This window comes from Periophthalmus magnuspinnatus, chromosome 15, assembly GCF_009829125.3.
Source record: "Periophthalmus magnuspinnatus isolate fPerMag1 chromosome 15, fPerMag1.2.pri, whole genome shotgun sequence".
Classification (NCBI taxonomy): Eukaryota; Metazoa; Chordata; class Actinopteri; order Gobiiformes; family Gobiidae; genus Periophthalmus; species Periophthalmus magnuspinnatus.
This window is the reverse complement of record NC_047140.1, coordinates 23,964,298-23,981,001: the sequence shown is the minus strand read 5'-3', so window position 1 is coordinate 23,981,001 and position 16,704 is coordinate 23,964,298. Positions and strand designations below refer to the sequence as shown.

At 39.2% G+C, this 16,704-nt stretch overlaps 1 protein-coding gene across 1 annotated transcript in view; it reads right to left on the bottom strand.

Moving 5' to 3' along the window:
* The window catches only part of unc5b (unc-5 netrin receptor B), an 82,835-nt gene extending 66,499 nt beyond the window's left edge, over positions 1–16,336 (bottom strand). Inside the window, exon 1 of the mRNA XM_033979304.2 lies at positions 15,626–16,336. Coding sequence (XP_033835195.2) covers positions 15,626–15,713 — 88 coding nt within the window. The 5' untranslated portion in view covers positions 15,714–16,336. The remainder of the gene's footprint in view (positions 1–15,625) is intronic.
* Between the last annotated feature and the right edge of the window lie 368 nt (positions 16,337–16,704).

Below are 16,704 nucleotides of genomic sequence, written 5' to 3'. Positions count from 1 at the left end.
GTCCATATAAATGATAGTGCTTTGTCTTAAATGTTCCACAGTATGGCATTAAACAAATATCTTGCATTAATTCAATTACTGGGGAATCGATTGCTTTAATAATCATGCATCCTCACAGGGCGCGGGATCACCTCTCCACCGATCTGACCTGTAACTTGGCCATACCATGTCTGCTGTTTATCTCCAGTTATACTATACAGTATAAAGCCATACTGTGGAACATTCCAGACAAAGCAATAACACCTACAAACAAGTGGCAGACCCTCCAACAAAAAAGTTACACTGGCACTATTAAAAATTTAAACAACTGTATTCTATAGAAGTAGTTGTTGAAGTTGTAGCAGTAGTTTAGTAGAAAATGTATTTGTGATAGTTCTAATAAAACAATGAGAGTTGTTGCAGTAGTAGAAATGCCTGTTAAAAAACTTCATTTTGTGCTGCTAATGTAGCTTAAACAGATCAGCCTCTGTTTCATTGTGTTTGGGCATGTGTCAGAAATCAGCTAAGTGCAAAGTAATAGCGTTTGTACTGAACATGAAAGTGATCCAAATAAATTACAGCTTTTCTGAAAAATGATTGTTACTCTCTTAGCAAGTGAACTGAATTAGCTGCAAAATATTGTGAGGATTTATTACCCATAATGCCACTTGCAGTTGACAGAATAGACCTAAAGGCAGTAAATTGCCAGTGTATTAAGTTGAAGTCATTACTAAAAGGCTAAAAGCAGGTCATTACTGACTCATTATAGTGCAGTGCTTGTCAGATGTGGTGTGCCTACTTAAGGTGGTATAAAGATGTTTTGTTGTCTTGGTTTATGTTCGTTTAAGACTTCTTTTTTTTACCTGGGTTAGTCCTACATTACTGTTGGTTTATTACAGTTTCAGTTCTTTATTACAGGCAATTACTGTTAGTTAATGAATTACTTAGGAAAGTTACGAAAGATAAAATGCTTCATTGTCTCAATCTGATATTTTGTCCCATGCATTTGACCCATATTTCAGTGCCACTAAGTGAACCTGTTTTGAGGAATAATCGTTTTGTTTCAATATTACAGTTTATTGTCTATATCTTCTTGAGCATTTTATCGCACTTCATAATGTGTTATTGTGACAGGCCTAGGCTGAGCAGAGCCTGAGCAGAGGTTGGCTGCAGCGTGAAGGTTGAAGCTCCACTCACAGAGACACCACTCCGTGTTTAATGACCCTCTATAACTACGACTATCCATCTCCCAGCACAGGGACCAAATGCCACGGAAATGAGCCTCAACTCAAGTTATTGCATCATGCTAAATCATACCTCCTGGGCTGGAACATAGGACTGTATGAAACATGTTTCACACTGCGCTTTCTTCCATAAAATCTCTGCTTTCACACCCAGTGTAGCATGAGATACACCAGCGTGGAGCAGGTCAGTTTGGGCATTCACTTGAATCGGCACAGCAAATAACATGTTAACATTTTGTACAATAACAATCATTTACTTGTAGTTTTATTTCAAATATGAATAATATTTTATTACTATTCCAACAGTACTTTGTTACCAAGATAGCTTTTATATTGCATTTGAGAGCTACTGTTTCCAAGTAATTATCATTGTGGAGCAATAATGTTTGTCTAGGTCTAGTATCAATAAATCATTTTGCACTGTTAAAGTTTTACTGTTAAAATAATCAAGCCATCAGTGAGGTGACCAAATAAAAAGGGTATTTTAAAATGAGGATGTGGTTGGCCAGCAAGAAAATTAAAAGTTCTGGTGACACTTTATCATAACCCTAACTCCTAACCTTAACCCTTTAATTAAGGTTGTTAAGCCTGTATCGTACTTCATGAACTTTTTTATTGCTTTATTAAGGCTAATTAAGGTGCAGTTACTATATATTACTATATCTAAACCCCATGTCTGTCAGACCCAACCCAGACCTGGGAAGACACATCTGCATGACTATGAACGCACAAATCTCTCTGGAGCTCAAGTTATACATCAGCAAACCAAAGCCACGTCTGTGCTTTCAAATCAAGTAATCAAGCGTACACATGGACCTTAAGCTTGTGTCTATTGTGGAGCGATACGGCCCGTGCGCATGGCCCCTGTAGTGGTGAAGAGATTTTGAGTCGGGCAGTGGTGTGGACAGCCCGAGGTAATGAAGCCTCACCAGTCAACATGCCAGTCCATCTGCTTCTGTAATCCCCATAAAAACTGCCCCCCACACATAAACACTGTTAAGCAATGTCCTATAGAAAGAATACAGGCTGGACATGTGCTGGCTTCAAAAACATTAATATATATGGTAGACATTATGATAAAACTTCTAATTGTCCAGTATTTGTAGCTTATGTTTTATAAATCAAGCTTAATTTCACAGTTCACATACTGAACACTCAGGAGCATTCACTTAAGGTTAACAGAATATTTTATTTTTTAAAACAGTTAATATTGCAGTTGCATATTGGCAGTATTTGTGATTGGCTAACCCTGTGTAAACTTGTAACATCATTCATAAAAACCTAAGAGTTTCCAGTAGAATGAGATAAAGTTACACTGATATGAGAGCAAGAGCCAGCTGTTACTGTTTTCGTGCATAATTTTGGAAAAAAAAAGTCTAAAAGGCCATTCCACAAAAAATGTATGTTAACAATAGTGTCTTTATCTACCCCCGTCTGACTTAAACACTACAGGGCTATAGAATGCAGTGATGTCATGTGTAACCAGCGGCTACAGTGTCTGCTTTAATGCTTCGGCATCTTAGCTCAGCTCTCTGGCTAATCTGTGCAGAGAGGTGGGGTGAGGTGAGCCGGAGGTCAGCTGTGGAACCCATCTGGTCAGCAGCAGGTAGAAGCTCCAAACACACTCCCGCTGACACACTGATGCCCACCGGCACTACACTTAAATCTAACCTTAATTACATGCAGGTACATCTGCCACATTAGAGCCAGGCGGACCTCTTAATGTAGCAGTAACTGATGGTATTTTGTGGTAGGAGATGCTTATGGTGCGTTCATGTGGCGACGGACACAAAGTAAGAACACCTGCTCCTATCAAAATGACTTGGGATCGCATGCCATTTAGTCCGCATATATTATTAAAGACGGCAGTCAAAGCAGTATACGTTGTTTTTTGTGTATAATGGCAATGAAAAACAAATGTTACGGCAGGGTCATTTCTATCTGAAAGCATTGTAAAAGTAGTGGTATATAAAGGTTGAAATGTACATAAAAATTAATCTTGTTGAAAAGTGAAGAGAAAAGTCGGTCTAACAGTCAAGGATAGAATATAGCCAGAAAAGAAGAGAAATTAAATAAATGATATAAATATGGCTAGCCTCATACCACAGCATGTTACCGCTCTCCTCTAATTTATTTATTTATTTTACCTCTAATGAAAATCCTTCAGCTTCTGGCACATGAACACACTTTGATAGACATCTTCCTTTTTTGCTTTCTCAAACTGGGACCATAAGAAGCGCAGAGGATTTCTGTGATACACCTGGCCTATCCAGAGAGCTAACCTGGTTTCCTCTTCCTGTCCAATCAGAATCGCTGCAAGATGGAGTTTTGCCAGGGCTGTGTGCTGATTGAGGCCGGAGCGTGACCCTAACTCTGACCCACGCAGAAAAGGCAGTAATACCTTAGTAATATGGCTCGCTTCCCATCACACACATACACACACTCTCATATAAACTGAAAAAGCCAAAGTACATCGGTCAGCTGTTGATTAAGCATGACATCCAAAGCTCGAGCTGTGTGTTCAGATGAGGCAAAATTAAGTCTTGTAGAATTAAAGGGGGAACTGTACCCTTCAATAGTGATGTCATTTTGTACAAGGATTAATACCCTAAAGAAGAAACAAGCTACACTGGGTTTTGTGTATAACTTCAATATTTTTGTTAATTATGGAAGATCATTATTACTGGTGAAAGCAGTAGTGGTAACAGTAGCAGCTGTATTCATTTATGTTAAAGGGGTAACTTTTCTAGTGGAAGGGTTTGCCACCTGCTTGTCTTTATGGAAAGGTTACTGCTTTGCCTTGAATGTTCCACAGTACAAGATTAAACTTTCTTTCTCCATGGAAACAGGCAGGTAACGCTATCAGGCCACGTTACAGGTCAGATCAGTGTCGAGGCAACCTTAATCTCAGTAATAATTTGTGTGTTCCAAGATTTTTGAGCAATTGAATAAACGAAAAATATATCTGCATGGAGTCAAGCAGATGGCAAATCCGTCACCAGAAAAGTACACAGTGAAGCTTTAGGTTTGGAGGGCAAAACTACTACACCAATCATTTTTCCCAATCCTTTCTCAACCCCTGTGTAAGTAGAAAATAACGTCTTACCCCCTGACAATGGGCAACAGTTAAACACAGCTCTGTGACAGTCTCTGAGAATACGTGAAACTGCATAGCGGCGTGTTTGAAAGAGAGCCAATGCCCCAAAACACACCACACCACTTCTCCTTTTCACAAACTCACACATTACACATCATTTTATCAGATTTAAAAACTCCAGGGAGGACGAACAAGGAAGTTGCTTGAAATTCTGTCTGTTATCATAGACACCTGCCAAGCTGTAGAGGACAAGGGTTCATAAAGTGCTGGCTCATATGAATGTATTTATCAAAGTTTTGCAGGATATGATGCTCGCTTGTTTTCCATATATATAGATTTTATTGCCCTTGGGGAGAAACTAATTTGTTAAACAAATAAGTCAAGACCTGCTAATAAAGTGTAGGTCTGAAAAGCGGGTTTGCAATGATAACAATAGGAATTCATGAGTTTCACCTTCCTGTTTATACGACATTTGAGGACTTTTGACCGTGACAAAAGGTAATATTTTGAATTGTTAACTGCTATGGCAACTGTGCTTGATTTTCAACACTCCAAAACCCATGGATAAGATACTGGATAGCTAAGAATTTGTTTTATTAAAATCACCGAGTATAAGTATGCAAACAAAACAAAATAATCAAATAAAATAACTGTTGAGGAAGTGAATGGTAAAAGTGACAAAAGTGATTAATAATGCAATGAAAATGAATATGGTGCATTCTCCCCCTTTGCAAGTTGAGTGGCACAGACATAGATCAGAATACAACTCACAACTCATTGAGAGTTCACATTCATATCTATCAAGGGAAAAATGATATTAAACATAATATTGCCTATACCAGACGCCGCACTTCCACACAGCCCACTCGCCCTTCTCTCCGGGGAGGTCTGTGAGTGTCATTCCCCTGCTTTAGACACACCAGCTGCTGCGTGCGTGTCTCTTAAGAGCCCCTCACGAGCTCTTACAGGGGCCCCTCCGCACCCACATCCACTTTACACAGCGCCAATGACAAAGCGCTCCCCACACCAGTCACCTACCAAACACACACACACATTCATAAGTATCCTAGGGGCAGATGGGACCCTAATAAGCGTTACACAGGGAGAAATGGGATTCTTCACACTGGCTTCTAAAGAGCAATTCCCAAACTCCGCCAGCGAAAGGCAAGATGATGGAGTGAATGAGATATGGATGACAGAGGTGTGTATGTGCGCGGGTATAAAGCTATAAATACGCCTGATAGGGCTATAGAGATACACCAGCACAAGGAAATGGGGACAAGTGAATGCAATTTATTAATGTGGGAACATTTATGCAAGATTTATCAAAGACCAATATTAAGCCGCAGTTTTCTTAAAGCAAAACTATGTAGAGTTTGGCCCATAAAGCAAAGTTTTGGAAATTATTTATGTGAAAGATAGGCTTCGTGAAGTGTACAGTGTGGTCTGCTATCACTAAGGAACTCCAGGAGGCAGGAAAGCCACTGTAGGAGCTGTAAAGTTTTAATATTCAAACAGCGAAGGACATTTCTAGATTACGTCATATGTGATTTTTTAGTTTAATGTGGGGTTTTTTTGTTTTGTTTTTTCACGTCTGCACCTGTGTCCTTGATAAAGATCAAATAAATAAATCTTTATCATCATTCATCATTTGCAAAATCATTTTTAGCAATGATTTAAAAACGCCAGGAGGTATTCTGCAAATTAAGATATTTAGCACTTTGTTATTAGTGTAGTTCATTTCATTACACACATGTTCTGATACCTTTGACCAATTTAATCTAGTGTCTGATCTAAAATCAAATAAATGGTGGCAGAAATTATAGTATTATGGTTGTGCATTCTAGAACAAATAGTAGTAGTAGTAGTAGTAGTAGTAGTAGAAAAGCAGAAGGAAGTAGTAGTATAATAGTAGTAATAGTTAGCCCTGTCAAAATAACACATTTTAAGTTAGATATATTGTTTAACGAAAAATATATATGATGAATGACAATAATGAAACCAGCCCAGAATAATCCTCCAAATGTACAAAATTGTTAAAAATATGAGCTGCAATAAAAACATAAGCGAATACAACACTTAAGTAGTTAGTTTGTGGCTATAATGAATCATAGACGCTAGTTATTCAACACTCTACAGCTCAAATTTTATCTCAAATTTTCCCATTTGTAAAAAAAAAGTACCTGTGATAAATATTATTATTCCATGTATTCCATTCCAGGCATGTATTGAACAATAAGTATAGATATTTAGTAATTATTGTGACAGACCTAGTAATAATAGTAGTAGTAGTAGTAAAAGTAGTAGTAGCAGAAAACACTATTACACCACAGTTTCTTGCAATAGCACATTTTCTCATTCTACAAACATATTTACTTTTAAGGGAGAATATTTCTTTTGCCAAGCCCACAGACGCTCTTCCACATAAACAAACACAGGCATTAGCAGATTGGATGTGGTCTAAGCTCCGAGTGGACTTGGCTCAGCTGCTTTGTCAAGACAAAAAGCCTAGCGCTAAGACGATGAGGGGGAATATGCAGTCTTTCTTACATAGTCGGACACATGTGGAGCGCTGGACTACATCACAGCCAATCAATGGAGTGCTACTTCTAATCTATAGACCTCAAACTTTTACAAAAATGTGTGCGTGGGGGATTATTTTAACGTGTATCCCGGGGGTAAAAGGGGCAGTCCAGGATGAGGCTTCAACCCCCGCGGTGATTCTTGATCCTATTGGTCACGATGCTCAGGGCACTGCTGGGATCTTAAATGAAAATTCCAGCACTAAGTCACTCTCTCTTCCCAAGCAACACAGCAATTATGAACAGAAATGCCACATCTTGGGCAGTGATGGTGGCAGTCTCTCTTTTGCATATGCGCTCCTTTGTGAGTGTGGGTGGTAAAATCACTACTGGGGCCCGCTTTTTGAAAAACAGACTTGGGTTAAAGCGTTTGGTTATTAGTTAGATGTCAGTCATTTGGTGTTATGTAAGAATCCATTTTCAGCCAATATTTTAAGCCTCTTTTATGACAGTTTTATGCACCAGCTACTTATGAGTAAAGTACACTAACAGTACTCAACAAACAACCACAAACAAAACAAATATAAACTTTTGAAAATGCATGTAATCAATAGGAAAATATGTCTCTTGCCCCCGTCTGAGAGTGAAGTACAAGTTACTACTGCCAATGGGGTGCTACTGCCATTATTACAACTGGTACAGATTGGCTTTTTCTTTTTCCAGTACCTTGAATTTTACTTCTCAAGTGGGACCCACGTTGCTACTTTTCGTTAAACAATTGAATATATAAAGTTTTAAATTCAAGTATTGCCATGTCATTCTTGTTTACAAATCCAGGAGAGTTTTTTTTTTTTTTAAACTATCTCACTATGACAGCTTCTACTGCCATCATTACTGCAACTTGTTGACCTATACTTCTCCTATATCACTGACAACTTGGCCAGAAGGGAGAAAAAATGCTTTAAGAATCAAAATTTTGACTGCAAGCACAATAGGGTGCTCAAAATGTTGGCTACAGGGAGCTATTATCTTGAGTTATCCTGCACAGAATTGACTATAAGCTTATTTATGAGGGAGCCCATTACAGGTCTTGTAACATGGCTGAGTCTTTCTTGTTATTTACCCAGAACTACGTGTGAAAAGGACTTCAGATAAATCGATTTTTTATCCCTTTATTTCCATAGCAACGGCAAATTAAACAAACCCGTCAAATCGTCAAACCGTTAACAAAATAATGGTTATTACAAACTGTGTTTTTCCACCATGTTGACAGCTCTGACACCATCTAAATTAAGTTTCCATGGCGACAAAAGACGTTAGTAGGGAGTTTAATTTACCGAGTTTAACCTCTGATATAGTCCGGCAGAAATCTGTGTCAACTAGAAAACCTGGAAAATCCTTCAGCGATGCAGTTAAATGGAAAAAGATTGATTTAATAATACCATTTTGTGACAGGTAGGGTGACAACAGGTGACTTTTACTTATTAGTGCAATGACTATAAATCTATTTATGACTTGAATTAAACTAACCAGAAATAATAGTCTATAAATATATAAACATGTCTACACTTGCAGTTGCCAAATCACTGATGGACTTTTTGTTTACTTCAAGTCAATCAATTTATGAAGATGTAACTTTCATAAACAAAAGCTAAGGTTTTTATCTTTTTACTTGAATATGGACTTACTCATACAAAAACAATGTAGTAGGAGGATATAATTACCTGGTTGACATGTTTTGCTGCTAATAACGAGGCATATTCAAACATGTATAATTTATAACTTGCATTGTTATGTTTATGTTTTAAAAATAATCTGTAAATGACTGTCTTATATACCTGTAAATAGTAGAAAGATGGATAAGCCGTCAGCTGTCACTAACATGTCCACCCCTGTTCCTAACGAGATTTTCACCTCAAAGGACTCTGCTTATCAAAACCCACTGCATCTCCAGCTAGTATCACTCGGGCTGAAGTAGCGAATAACTTTGGAGTGTGTTCTTTTCCTGCCCCCCTTTTACCCCACACAAAGAGGCAGAGAGACCCTCGGTGCAGTCTCCTATTCAACAGCAGCACAAAAGACCCCCACTGAGGTTTTCTTCCTGATGCCCTGTCTGCCCCACCCATCTCCCCCCAACAGGGCAGGACCCACACACGTCCCATCTGCTGTACCCAAACGCCCCCTCCTCATCCCTCTTTCACTCCCCCCCTTTCTCTCTCCTCACTCCTGTGTTAACTTTTATTCAACTTTTCATTGGATATTTCAAGCCTGGAGTTTTGTTTTTTTCTCTTTAATTGGACCATAGTAGCAGTGGAGTTGGTGAAATTAAACAGGGTTGGCAGAGATAGTTTTCGACAGTTGGGTTGCAAACTGCATTGAGTTTAAATGTTTGGGTTGGCCAGAAACATTTTAACAGGTAAGAGAAGCCATCTGGAGAGGGATGAACTGTCTGTTCAGGTTCCAATTAGGGGCTGCAAAAAAATCTACTTTTAAACAAAATGATGCTAAGTCTATAAAGATTTTGTAGAAGTCAATGAGCCAGGAAAATGTTGTAAAATAATAATTAAAAAAATGAAACATGAAAAGCATACATCAAAGAAAATCTAATTTGACTTTTAAAGGTTATGTGTTGGAAATGAACTATTTCTGTGCAGCACATTCAGGTCAATGCTGTTATAATTTAAGGCTTTACAAAATAAAATAAATTGAAATATTTATACACTGTAAATGGACTCAAAATGGAATAGCTTCAGATCAAGGAAATATGTTTTTTCAGTTTCCACAATATAGTTTAGAATAATCTTTCTTCTTTAAGTCGGCCCGCTTCAAAACGCTGCAAGAACCTACATCAATAATAAGTAATAATAATGCAATGAATTTATATAGTGCCTTTAAATGCACCTTAAGTTCTTTACACTGCATTATCACTCACTCAGTGGCTGCTATTGTAGCCACAGCTGCCCTGGGGTAGACTGATGGAAAAAAGGCTGCCACCAACACTCACACTCACCACTGAACCACTGTCACATAAAAACTATCCCAAAATCCAAAAAGCCATTACTATGATTAATCCTATCAACACTTTTCCACATATCATATATATATAGTGCAAACATTGATCGAGGCTAAAAACCTTCATCTTGCTCCTAATCTCTCCTTGTAAGCGCAGGGTCCATTTACCTTGCTGTATCTACCCTCCTAAAGAGCCCCTGCCACTGGCCACAGATTTATGACCTGGTCTAACATGCGCAGTATTGGCAAAGCATTAAAACATGTCTGCTCTTAATACGGAGAGCTCTGTGCATCGATAAGAGCCTTAATAAAAACATCCCTCTGGTGGATTTGTGCCTCTTTTTCACTTTTCTCTAAATATCTCTCTATCCTGTAACCAATGATTCCTCGGCTGCATCACTAACCTTAGTCTAACTTGCATTCTTGAATTTCGTGCACCTGCTTCTTCCCTCCACTTGGCGCAGCGTTCTTCGGTCGGTGCCAGGGGCTTAACGACGCTTGAATGCCACGGCTATGAAGTTTTTGCTTTGCTCTTTTCTCATAAAGGATATTTAAAAGTGATGCCTAAAGATCAATCTGTCTCCCAGTGTCTCTCTCATGGATTCATTTCTCTTCCATCTCTTCTTTCTTTCGTTTTTTTTTTTTTTTTTTTTTTTACAGAAATAGCATTACCTCACGTTACCCTCTTTTGGTATAAGTTTCTTAAAGTGTGATTGGTAAGACACCGATGGAGATATGGTTGTCTTCTTCTCATGCTACGTGGACACTTGATGCATAAAAAATGAGCAATGCTGCCATATTAACAATTTAAAACAAAATATTATCTATTGAATGGTTAAGTCTTCAAAATGTCACTTATAAACTGAATGTTAAAACCCATAAGTAGTAAAAGTTCACCCAGTAGTAAAAGTTAAAATCATTGCTTTCATTCCAACTAGTGAGCTTCATTTTTATTTCATTGCAGAATGCTTTTTGTGTCCCAAATATACTTCAAGCATCTTCCCTATCAACAGATACCAGAGCAGGAACTAAAAGCACTTTTTTTTCTTAGAACTGCAATAATTTTTTAACAAAACAAGTGTTATGTACTGAACGGCAACACAGACAGATTTTCATCAGTCTTATTACATCATTTGATTTGTCCAACCATGAACCAATATCTTTGAAGAGCTACCCGGTCCAGTACATTTTTCTGGATCAGAGCCTATACCCAATAGCAGTATCAGTCAAATAATACTCGGTACACTTATGTAATCTTGTCTAGTGCCTGATTCATACAGGCCAGACCCATCAGTAAATACAGACCACCTCCTCTCTCCCTCTTCTGTCTGTGCTGTGTCTGATGTCAAGATTTTGAGCATCATAAGCAACATTTTAAATATTAACTAAGACCACTTTGCACATATGAATAATAGAGCAGAGAGGGCAGCGGCTAGCCAACGATCCCATCCCGGCCGTAAAACTAATGCACCGCTCTGGGACAAAAAAGTGACCGTATTTGGCCTTTACTACACTGGTATCCGCCTTAGGAACGAGCTGTCCCGTCGGCATGGTCCAGTAGAGCTTGTTTGTTTACCCAGCGCCCTAACACCTGTCGGACGCCGCAGATGCAGGGTTCTGGCAGCACTTGTGTTATGACTAGATGTTGCACAACGCCTGATCTGAGCTGACATCTCAATCTGTTGTGAATCTTTGAGGCGAAATCCACTCGGGTGTCGGTATGAGGTGAGCGCTGTTGACACATGTCTTTCTTTTTGCATGGATCAAAAAGTCAAGATGCTACAACAATACAAATTGGGGGGATTTTTGTCCAGTATATAGCATAAGAGCTGTATATAGCTGAATAAATAACATCTATGGCTAATTAGATGATACAGTATGTTTAATTGGCTCACTGGGATTATCCTGCTTTGTGTCAGTGGTATAAAGTAGTTTCAGTGTTATCGTTTATCATTTTATTTTCTACAGCCATATATCGTGCTTCAAATTGTGTTATCGTGGCAGGCCTAATTCAATTTACTACAATAAACTGGAGAATCTAACTACACAAAATTAAGTACTCAAGTCAATCCTATTACAACTTCGACAAACAATACTCCTTCTACTACTACAACACATCATATCCCACTTTGTCACTACTTTGTCCTTTGTCAGTTGGAGCAACTAACTCCCAGAATGTATTTAGCGTTCTAATATAATGCATTTAAGTTATATTATTTATGACAAGTTTACTCAAAATGAAAACTTACTATTTATTAACACATACAAATCGTTCAAATCAATGCTTTTATAGCTACATTCAATTTTATCCAACTGTAAGACATTTTGAAGTGAAATATAAGGCTAAAATAAATATGGACGACAAATGGTAATATTGAAACAAATTTATGCCACTGATGCAACAACCCAAAAGCAGATTTATGCCACAGAAACTAATCTAAATCTACAAAATTGTTTTTTTTTTTTTAAAACATGAGCTGCAATAATAAATAGCAGAGTGAGACACCTTAGTTTTTAGTTTGCCATAGAAGTTATTAAATTCAACCATCTGTGGCTAAAATGTTATCATATTGCCAAAAATAACTAAAAATGTCTTAGTACACATGATAAATACTGATCTCCCGAAATGATTGTTCCTTCTAACAATAAGTCGATATAATAATTATCATGACAGGCCTAGTACACTTAAGTACAAGTACTTTATAGGTAAGATGAACTTTTACATTTTAGTTATTTCAAACCGTTTAGGAAAATATTATGTAAAAAGCAAACTACAAACATGATTTTGCAAATGTTACGTCAGTATGTTGATTTACAGTGAAATGAGGAGAATAAATTAGCACTGTTACACCATTTATTCTGTTGGATACCCCCATTTAACACACATGAGACACACATCTACAAAGTGTCACTATTCATCTATGGGAGGGTCCGACACGCTACGCTTGGTGACTTTGAACACCCTGTCCTGCTCCTCTGCTTTGACCTCCCCAGACCGGACCGTCCCGCTGCACAACACCCCACCCCCCACCCCACCCCCTCACCCCCCTCCTTCCCCTGCTGAAGAAGCAGGCACCTGGGAGTCTCGCATCCCAGACTAAAATATGACAACGCACTTCCCGTATGTCGCTATAACTGTGATGAAGTCATTAATAATAACAGGCATTCACGCACAGTAAAGAAGGAGAGAGAAAGAGAGGAGGGAGGGGGCAGTAGAAAGACAGAGAGAAAAAGAGTGGACATCCGCTTCGGAGCTTCAGACAAGTGTTCCAAGCAAGTCAGGGTAATTAATGTATATGTCAACACCAAAAGAGGAGCACTATGGAAGAAACATGAGCTCAGCACATCCACAATACAACAGAGAGAGGGCTGCAGCTTAAAGAGGGAGATAAGATAGATGTAGTCTGTGTCCCATCATGCTTTGCCTAAATATAACCATCCAACAAAAACTTTACTGGGGCACTCAACATGTTTAGTCTACGTGCAAAATATAAAGTTCTTTTTAATTAATGTGAGGAGGACAAGTTTCTTTTAAAGTGGTGTTTATTAAAGAAGATATGCTAGGCTTTTTCTGCGAGTTATAATCTGTGACACCCGTGGATCATTGTGGTATGAATATGATAGACTTTTTATCACTCCAAATACAACTTTGAAAGGGTAAATAAGACAGGAAAACAATTATAATGGTTAAAAGCTCTATCCCCTTTAAGAATGGGGCATGGACACTCACTGGTTAACCTTGAGTACAGCATATGTCTTCTTTTTGAAATATTCGATTGAAAGTACTGCAAATAAGTGTAGAAATCTTCCACAACTTAACTACTTTTATAGTTTTTATTAGGTTAGCTATAATAAGCAAGGAAGTTAACAGTATTTTTAGCAGTATTCCGACTACATCAGCTGCACAGAGGAGGCAGTACTGGTATTTACTTTGCTTAATGTGGACAATAAAAATCCCTCAGTGAAACTTTAACAACACTGACCATTTCCACAGTATCCTTCATAGAAAAGTCTAGCACTTACTGACCTATAGCCCACAATATGTCCCCACTGATCACCATGACTGCTCCCCAAATCAAGTCCTCCGCTCTGTGTACGAGGCAAAATAGTTTATATCAACGTTTCTCATTTCTTGTACATGCACGGATTTGAGAATGGCCCACAATTTTAATAAACTTAAGCTGCTTTTCTGCTTGGACTGTTCAGGGAATAATACATCAAGACAAGGAGGAACTGGGGAGGTAGTTTCTTATTAGCAGTCATGGTAAAGGCCACAAATTTGGACTGACAGATAGACAGATTATATCAGATTGACTTATATACTTAGATTATTCCTCGAAGTGGCATTTCAGCATAAGCAGCTTCTTGTTTTGTTGTGGTTGGCATTGTTCTTTTTTCCAGTGTAAAATGAGCTTAAAGCCACAATCCACTAAACCCTCAGATTTCTGCTTTATATTTCAATCAGATCTAGGAAGCCAAAGGGAGGGGAGCAGCGGAGGACAGTCCAGGAATAGGTCAATAGAGGAGTAATCTTCCATTTAAAAAAAATGTCACTTAATGCCCAGGCAAAGTCCTGTTCACTAGAATAGGTTACCAAGTGTGCCACTGCCCAATATGATTTCTCTGATGACACTGACAATGTAAAAGCGGGTTTGGCCCATAGATTGTGTATATGGAGCCCCTTGACCCTGTTCGTCAAATGATGCTGAGCCAAGTTAATATTTACAAGCTGAATGATTTCAATTTAAATAGTTTCAAAGCATCTGGTGAATGCATAAACCAATCAAGTAATCAAATGGCTTTAGAGAAAGTATAGAAGCACATGTGTTTTATGTGAGTCATCTCATTGGTATTAACAGTAATACTATAATATTCAGGCAAGCAGTGATTTACTGTATATTACCAGTTTATTTGGTCATGCTCAGAATTGAAAATATCTATAATAAATTATGCACATAAATCAAATACTAACATTTGATTCATTTGAAGTTATTAAATTAAGCTGGACATAAAACAAAAACTGACTGTATTTTCAGTGAATGCTGGAATGATTTTGGTCAAGTGTGCAGGGCAAGTGGCGGAAATGGCCAGTTCACACCTATGAAAGCCAGTGCGTCAAATGTGGTGTTTTGCCATTTCAGAAGCCGACTCAGCACCGGACGACTTCTGTGCTACTCCTCAGAACTTGGCTTTCTTTTTGGAAAAGCCAGACCTGCATTGAGTAAAGGCGTAATTACTCCCTTCGCACCGGGGGACTTTGATTTTTCCACTGCGAGACAAGAGCTGTAAGCTCCACTGTAAAACACAAGACTGCCAGGACTGCCAGATTAAGGATGACTGGTGAACCTCAACCATTTGGACCAGTGCAAACCATTGTATGCTTATTACTGACATGTGCTTAGATTATAAACTTTACATTAAGGGGACAAGTTAAAGTGCATGTTTGGTCACGAGGTGAACAAAAAGCGTAAGGTGCCTGCAGCTGCAGCATATCTGGGCTGAAGTGGTCTGGAAGAAGTAACAGCAGAGCCGGGGTACTCGAGGCGTTTTAAAGAGACATGAAGATGACAGATAAGCAACTTAAATGACCTCTGGGCCCACGGCTTCAAAAAGCATCAGGGAAAACAAGGCCACTGCCCTAATTCCATTTATTTTAAAACCGCCTACTCCAACTTTTTATCAAGAGATCTAGAGCACAATGAGGGTCCAGTGTGCGTAAATCACATGAGATCGAATCCAAATAAGTATCATCATTTTAGTTCAACACTTACCAGTGGCAAACACGCCGTAGCTGCCCAGCAGCAGGAGAAGCGCCACGGGACCGAGTCCTGGTTCACGTCGCGTGCGTCCACGGAGCATCTTTTCCGGCTGCTCCGCTGAGGAACGTCCCTGGATGAGCAGCGTGGAGCGCGCTGTTTCAGAGTGCCTCTGTGGCAAAGGCGCCACTGGCTGGAGTTCTCACAGACAACAGAATGTCGAGAGTCCAGTATTATCTGTAATAGTTGTTTTTGTTTGGGGAAATAGTTCACTCTTCTTCGCCGTTGACGCACGGAGACAAACAAGCTCAGAGCACATCCATCACGCAGCCCGTAAAGACATAGCCAAGCCTGTGATTTCTGTAATGACCGGTTGAAGAAGTGCTCCTTTTGTGCCACTCTGTGAAATATAAAACCCTGTGGAACTCCTCCTCGCTTAATTCATGTTCAGGTCCTGGCCGTAATAGCCTCAAAAAGCCACCGAGTGCGCCCCAAAAGTCACCCAAAAGTTTGACGCAGAACAGCTCTGAACTCTCCGTGAAAGAAAACTTGTGTATATAGAAAATCTTTCAGAGAAGTAGCCAGAAATAAAGCTGGACTCCCGGGCGCGCGTCCACTCCTTTGAAGGTGTCTTCCTCTAAAATGAGACCGCAAGGTGTAAACAAGCACACGGGGAATGAAGACAGCGCCAGCCTCCGAACAAGCTCTCCCGGGTTGGCCAATCATAGACGGTCCTCCTCCTCTTCCCTCTGCGAGCTCCGAGCGAGTGAAGGTAAGAAGCAGCAGGCGCCGAGGAAATACAGGGGAGGGGCGAGACGGAAAACCCGGAGCCTAGAGCACTCAGCCCCGATACCAATGTCAGTAAACTGGTTTCACTGTGGACTAGTAGGTTCACGTTTGAGTTTCAGCCATGGTCCTCAATTTCAAATGATCTTCATGATAATTTGCATCCAAACTTTAATATATCCAAATGCCAAAACACAAAAATCACCATCCTCTTTAACAGCTTATCTTTATAGTAAAACATGATTTCCTCTGTGCAATGAGACCCTTCTATCCCAGGTCAGTCCATAACAGCATCTCTACACATTCAT